Source organism: Aegilops tauschii, chromosome 3 (genome assembly GCF_002575655.3).
Source record: "Aegilops tauschii subsp. strangulata cultivar AL8/78 chromosome 3, Aet v6.0, whole genome shotgun sequence".
Taxonomy (NCBI): Eukaryota; Viridiplantae; Streptophyta; class Magnoliopsida; order Poales; family Poaceae; genus Aegilops; species Aegilops tauschii.
This window is the reverse complement of record NC_053037.3, coordinates 509,221,538-509,228,101: the sequence shown is the minus strand read 5'-3', so window position 1 is coordinate 509,228,101 and position 6,564 is coordinate 509,221,538. Positions and strand designations below refer to the sequence as shown.

Here is a 6,564-nt window from a genome sequence, read left to right as displayed (position 1 = left end):
TTATATAAGCATCTCTTAAAAATTTAACAAACATATGTTTGTAACCCGTAAATCTTTTTCAATATTACGAACATTGTTTATACTATGTGCACTATTTTTTACATCATATCAAATATATTTGGTCGTGAACATATTTTGCAAACGCATGATTTTTTTGTGAAATGCACATCCATTTTTTGAACAATTTGTTTTGAAATTTCACATACATTTTCTTAAATGATACAACACACTTTTTTGAATTATGTGAGAATTTATTTTGCTTGTATAAACATTTTTAAATGTCGCAAAAACTTTCTAAAATGTGTGAATATTTTATAAATTTCAGCAAAATTGTTTTTGAATGCTATCAATTTTTATTTAGTAAAGCAAACTTATATTGCACTGCACGATTTCTCTAATGGGCAATGAACATTTAAAAAAATATAATACTTTTTCAGAAATGTAAAGTAAACTAATAACACAAAAAAGGTAATTTTTGAATCTTCTATGACACTGGAAGCCCAAATACAGTAGATGATTCCCAATTTTGTTCAGATACAGGTTTTTTAGGCAAATTTTGTTCTGATACGTGGCCGAGTACATAAAAATCCGATAGAATTAGCCCATGCCTCTAGTGAATGCCCTTATGGGAGCTCTTATCTGGCGCTTCAGGCACCGGGGAGCTATGCTAGAGCCCACCCGCCCATGCAAGTGTGCCGGCCCATTTAGTTTTCTCATTTTTTTTCTTCCCTGGTTTGCTTGATCGCATTTGGCGAAAAGAAACAAAAAAGAACGAAAGAATTCACAAAAAATGAAAAATTCGTGAATCCAAAAAAATTCACTGATTTTGAAAAAAAAATCATGAACTTGAAAAGGAGTTCATCTGTTTAAAAAAAGTTCACCTAAGTTTAAAAAAAGGACATCGAATTTGAAAAAAAGTTCATCAAATTTAAAAAAAAAGTCATCAACAGTTAAAGAAAGTTCAAAAAATTAGAAAAAGTATATCAAACTTGAAATAAGTTCATTGAATTTTTTTAAAGTTCATCTGATTTCAAAAGGTACATCAAATTTGAAAAAGTTCATCCAAATTGATAAATAGTTCATCTAATTTTTAAGAGGTTCATCAATTTTAGAAAAAAAAGTTCACAATTTTTATATAAAACCGCACTTTTAAGAAAACAAGAAAAAAAAAGGAAAGAAAAAAGAAAATAAAAAGGAAAAGAACAAACCGAACTTTCGAACGAAACAAAAGAAAGTAACGAAGTAAGTTTGCAGAAGAGCGTGATAAGCCCTAGTGGTTGTTGCGCTTCATTTGGACGGATGAGGTCACGAGTTTGACCCCGTCGCAACACCTTTCTTTTCAAAAAGTTAACCGAAAAGAAAAGGAGAATGGGCCAGCCAAGAGGGAAGCATAGCATGGGCCCGTTTGTGAATTTCGAATATGGCGCGCTCTCAACAACCACCACGTGTCGTGCTCTGGGCGCTCCCTCCGTTTTTTTTCTTTTTAGATGGTTTTTTTTGGGGGGGGGGAGGGGGTCGGATTTTCGATTTTCCATCAGTCTTTCTTAGCTTTTGGAAAAAAATGGCTGGCTTTCGCACTGATTCGTCGGATTCGAGGTCCAGGCTTGATCCACTGTGACATGTTTTTCGCCCAAGCTAGACTTGACGCTGTGGCTTGGAAAAGTATGGCATGCTTCTCCTTGGTATGATCTAACATCATGGGTGAGGAAGGAGTGGTGGGTCCTGATTCATCGAGTTCGACATGTTGACGAGGGGTCAAAACTTCAATTCGCCCCAACTGGCCGGTTGAGACGGAGCAGGGGTGTTCTGGCGTAGAACGACGCCGATGTCGACCTGATCTTCGGCCACAAATGCCATCGCACCGTTGCGACTACTCAGAGGGACCTGCATGGGGCCACCGATGATGGAGTCAAATCCTCACCCCTCAGTTTATATAGTTACCGGGGATGGCTAAGGTTTACACATAGGTCGGTTACATCTAGGGGTAATAGTGACGAAGACGACCTCTAGTTCTCGGAGTATGCGCCAAGTCTTCAAAAGATACCATTTTGGCGATTCTGGGCCCGACGAATGTCGCCCACTAGTTGATCATTATTGGGGTCGTCGGGTCGTCCCATATGGTCGGAAGCAGACGTGTCAAGCACCCCCTAGTCCAGGACACCATCAGGTGGCCAGTGGGGTGGTGTGCGACGGGGCCGCAGTGGCCGCCGCTTCTGCGGTGCAGCCGCCAAGTTGGGGTTGAGAGGTGCTCATTTCAAAAACATTGTGTGCCCTTACTGGATCTAATAATTTGTGAGTGTGAAGTTGGGCTTTTTATGCCGCTGTTGTTGTCTTTGAATGTTATCTTAACCAGACATAGTGTCGATGCAAAGGTGTATATTTATTAGCCTATTCATCCTTTTCTCCTATTTGTTCACGGCGTAAAAGCATAGTCCTGTGATCTAAAGTCATACATTTACTTCCTCCGTTGTAGTTGAGACACTTATTTTAAGACGGATGGAGTACTTTTTTGTTCTATTGTTGTTTTTGTGCAAAACATCTATCTTGCTTGTTGAGTTTTTTTTTCTTTCTGGAAAGGTCATACCGGTTTCGAGTTCTCTCCTGTGAAATTTTTTAGTTGGATCGAGATGGTTTTAGGAGGAATTTGTAGGTAGGTTTATGTTCCCTTGTGGATGAAAAGGTACATGTGTATACTAGTGCTCCCTCCGTCCGGAATTACTTGTCACAAAAATGGATAAAAATGGATGTATCTAGAATTAAAATATGTCTAGATACATCCATTTCTCCGACAAGTATTTCCGGACGGAGGGAGTATATGATTGTGGTGAGCTTACTGTTTTGTTTGGGAGTTGATTGGTTCACTCTTTTCCTTTCATGCATGTGATTCCTATGTTATGGGCTCGGGTGCTCTGTTTTTTAGATGATCGGATGAAGGAGTTTCCTCTCATGGTGTTGTTAGGATAGAGAAAGAGATCTTTGTTTGCATTGGTATTGGTGGTGTCCCTGTCCCAATTCTATTATAAGTCATTGAGCAAGATGATTCAGAAGAACTTGCGTTTTCAGTAAGATGTTCGTGTTTGAGTTATTTGCTATATATATGTAGACACAATTTTCCACCGGGAACGGACATTTTCTTAGTGAGATCACTGAGTTACCCCCTTATCATGTTTTGCGTACGTACTGACAAAATATTCTTACATGGGGTCTGGCATCATCTGCTAGCCTTTAATTTAGTGTTATTGAACAACTTTCCACTCGTTTCTAATTTGTCTTTGATACAAAGCTGCAGGGTGATGGAATACAGTGTCTTGTGCCCAAGGGCTTACTTTCCAAATTTCAGCAGCTGGTGTCTGAAGGTCGTGTATGTTTCTTTCAGATTAGCCCCGCCAAAAGGCAGGTCCGGTTCATGTACCATAGATTTGAATTGCGTTTATTACTTCATGGCACTGTGAAACCTGTAGATGCTGTGCCCGAGTGTTTTCCTCAGGTTTGAGATCTTTCAAGTCAAGATTCAACTGGTCGATGGATTTGCTGGACGAGGACGACGATTGGAATCTGCTGCTGTGACGATACCGCCTTCAAATCTGTAGTACTTCCTCCGTTCCTAAATAAATAGAAGTGGAATGTCTAGACTTATATTTAGGAACGGAGGGAGTTGACATCAAGGAAGGAAGTGGCAGTAGAAACTTATCGATAGCCATTTGACAGCTTAAACCACGAGGAACAAAGCAAGAAAAAAGTGACGGAACACATGTGTACTCAGCATATGACAGGTTTTAACATTGTATGAGCAGGTAAATTACAGGACCATGGAACAAAAACCTGCTCCAATATACGATACGCAGCACCCGATTTCCAGGGTACTTGGACTCCAAAAAGAAACTACTACGATATCATGAAAACACAAGTTCCATATTATTAAAAACGATGTTCGATATCCGAGGATATATCAGGACTCAGAAAACCAAACAATGATACTGGTAAGCGGGACGCCCAAACGAGCCACAGCTCCGAAGGCAGATAGATCAGTACTTGTAGTCCTTGACGTGGAGGCTCTCAGAGGCGCCCTCAGCGAGGGTGGCGTCGCCCTTGTAGGTGCCGAGGGTGGCCTCGGAATTGGCCTTGCACCTCACCAGGAACGCCGCCCTGGCCTTCTCCTCGTTCTCCGTCTTGCCGGACCAGGCCTTGAGGGTGCTCTGCTGGAGGGCACGCCCAAAGGAGAAGGACAGGTTCCATGGCTTCTTGGTCTGGAGCTTGTTCATGGCGTTCAGGTTCAGGGTCGCCTCCTCCTCACTCTGTCCACCAGAGAGGAAGACAATGGCGGGGACGGCAGCAGGGACGGTCCTCTGGAGGGTGCGGACAGTGTACTCAGCAATCACCTCAGGGGCCACCTTCTTGGAGTCAGAACCAGGGGTGACCATGTTGGGCTTCAGGAGGGTGCCCTCGAGGAGGACATGCTGGTCGTTGAGGGCCTTGTAGCAGGCAGCAAGGACGACCTCGGTGACGTAAGCACAGCGGTCAATGTCATGAGGTCCATCAACAAGGATCTCGGGCTCGACAATGGGCACCAGACCATTCTCCTGGCAGATGATGGCATAGCGAGCCAGACCCTGAGCGTTCTGGTCGATGGAGAGCTGCGATGGCTCGGTGGCGCCGATCTTGAGGACTGCACGCCACTTGGCGAAGCGGGCACCAGCCTCGTAGTACTTGGCGCAGCGCTTGCCAAGGTCATCAAAGCCCTGGGTGGTGGTCTCACCGTTGGTTCCAGCGAGCTCAATGGTACCCTTGTCCACCTTGATGCCGGGGAGGACATTGCCCGCCTTGAGGATGTCGACAAAGGGCTTGCCACCCTTGGTGCTCTGGTACAGAGTCTCCTCAAAGAGGATCACACCGCTGAGGTACTGGAGGGCACCAGGGGTGCAGAAGAGGAGCTCACGGAGGGCACGACGGTTGTCCTCAACGTTCTCAACATTGATGCTGGCAAAGCGCTTGCCGATGGTGCCTGTGGACTCATCAGCAGCAAGGATACCCTTGCCAGGGGTGCCAATGTAGGCAGCGTTCTTGATGAGCTCATCTGCAGGATAACAGCATCAGCATCAGTATTACAATGAATTGCCATAACAAATTCAGATTGTGCCAAAATCTACAAAACTGCACAAGTTGAGTGTAACGATTCACAACGTTTAGCAAACAACAAATGCACAACAAACTGACTACCATAATTCGGACAAGTGATTACAAAATTTTGACAATTTCTCAATAAAGTATCTGTACAACAGCACAAGGTGGTCAACACGGGCAGGGGCAACAAAGAATTAACATGGCAACAGATCAAACTCATACAGCTTGAGTCTATATAAGCACAGTATATTGCTTAGCAAAAGAACCCACTAGGATCTAGATAGATCTAGGTTTACAGGTGCAATCTTCAATAACTATAGCCATAATTACCACTACAACGAACACAAACAGAAATATGTAAAGATGGAGCAACGTAGTCCATCAACTTACCCAAAAAAGTGAACGCTAGTATCATCATTCATAGTACAAGATAATCATTAGCATGGACCTACAGCAGTAGCAGGAATTGCAGAATCATCGGCATGCAACCCATCACCTGACGCGACCGGGGAATCGAAAACACTCGATCTAATAATAACAGGCAGTGCCTAAATCCGCTCGAAGACAGCGTAACCGCTAGAACCAAGCATATATGTACAAAGCACGGCGCATACGGACGGCATACACTACATCGGGTTCGCGAGCAAAGGTAGATCTAAGCATGGCGAACGGCGAACAGGTAACGGATCTACATGCGAGACAGATCAAATCGCCGACGTATCGAGAGAACGACGAGGGAGGGGAAGGAGGAGGAGGAAGGAGGGAGATGGATCGCGTACCCTTGTACTTTCCGCAGTAGGCCGACATGGTCGATGCTCGGGAAAGATTCGAGAGCGGAATTTGGGGTTGGCAGGCAGGGGACGGAGGCGGTTTGGTGGACGGGCAAGATTAGGGGGTGGGAGTTATAAAGAAGCCGAGGAGGCTTGGGGAAAGAAAAGGGTAACTCGATTTTTAGCCACCTGGCCCGCTACGCGTCGGCCGGTGAATTTTTTCGCCTCGCGGATCGTTGGATGTGGCATAACCATGTGGCTCAATATCTCTCTTTACTTTGCAACAAAGATCTTGTTGCAAAAATATTTACAATAAATGTTATGTCGCAGAATATAATTTTTTAGATATAGAATGTGTTGCAGGATTTTTTTTGCAACTGAGTTTTTGTTGTAGATTTGTTTTTTTGCAATAGAGGTTTTGTTGCAGTTTTCTTTTACAACAGAGTTGATGTTACAAAAGATTGTCTAAGTTGCAGTCGTCGTTCGCTGTTATGGTTCGGAACACCACCATTGTCGCAGGATAAGATATAGAGGACACGTGGTTGACAAGAGAAATAATGGAGTATGTGTGCGAGCGTGACGACGCATGGACCAAGGCGATCCAACGGCTATTATGCGTAGGCCGGTGAGTCTTTTAAAAAGGTTCGTCGACTCATGAGCCATCGGATTAAGT

General features: G+C 43.9%; 1 protein-coding gene across 1 annotated transcript; it reads right to left on the bottom strand.

Moving 5' to 3' along the window:
- Window positions 1-3,893: 3,893 nt before the first annotated feature.
- On the bottom strand, window positions 3,894-6,053 carry LOC109732530 (fructose-bisphosphate aldolase 1, cytoplasmic). Its single transcript, XM_020291696.4, has 2 exons — window positions 5,901-6,053; window positions 3,894-5,074 (listed from the first exon to the last, which is right to left on the bottom strand). Exons 1-2 carry the CDS (start codon window positions 5,926-5,928, stop codon window positions 4,026-4,028), a joined length of 1,077 nt encoding a protein of 358 aa, XP_020147285.1. The 5' UTR covers window positions 5,929-6,053; the 3' UTR covers window positions 3,894-4,025.
- Window positions 6,054-6,564: the final 511 nt, after the last annotated feature.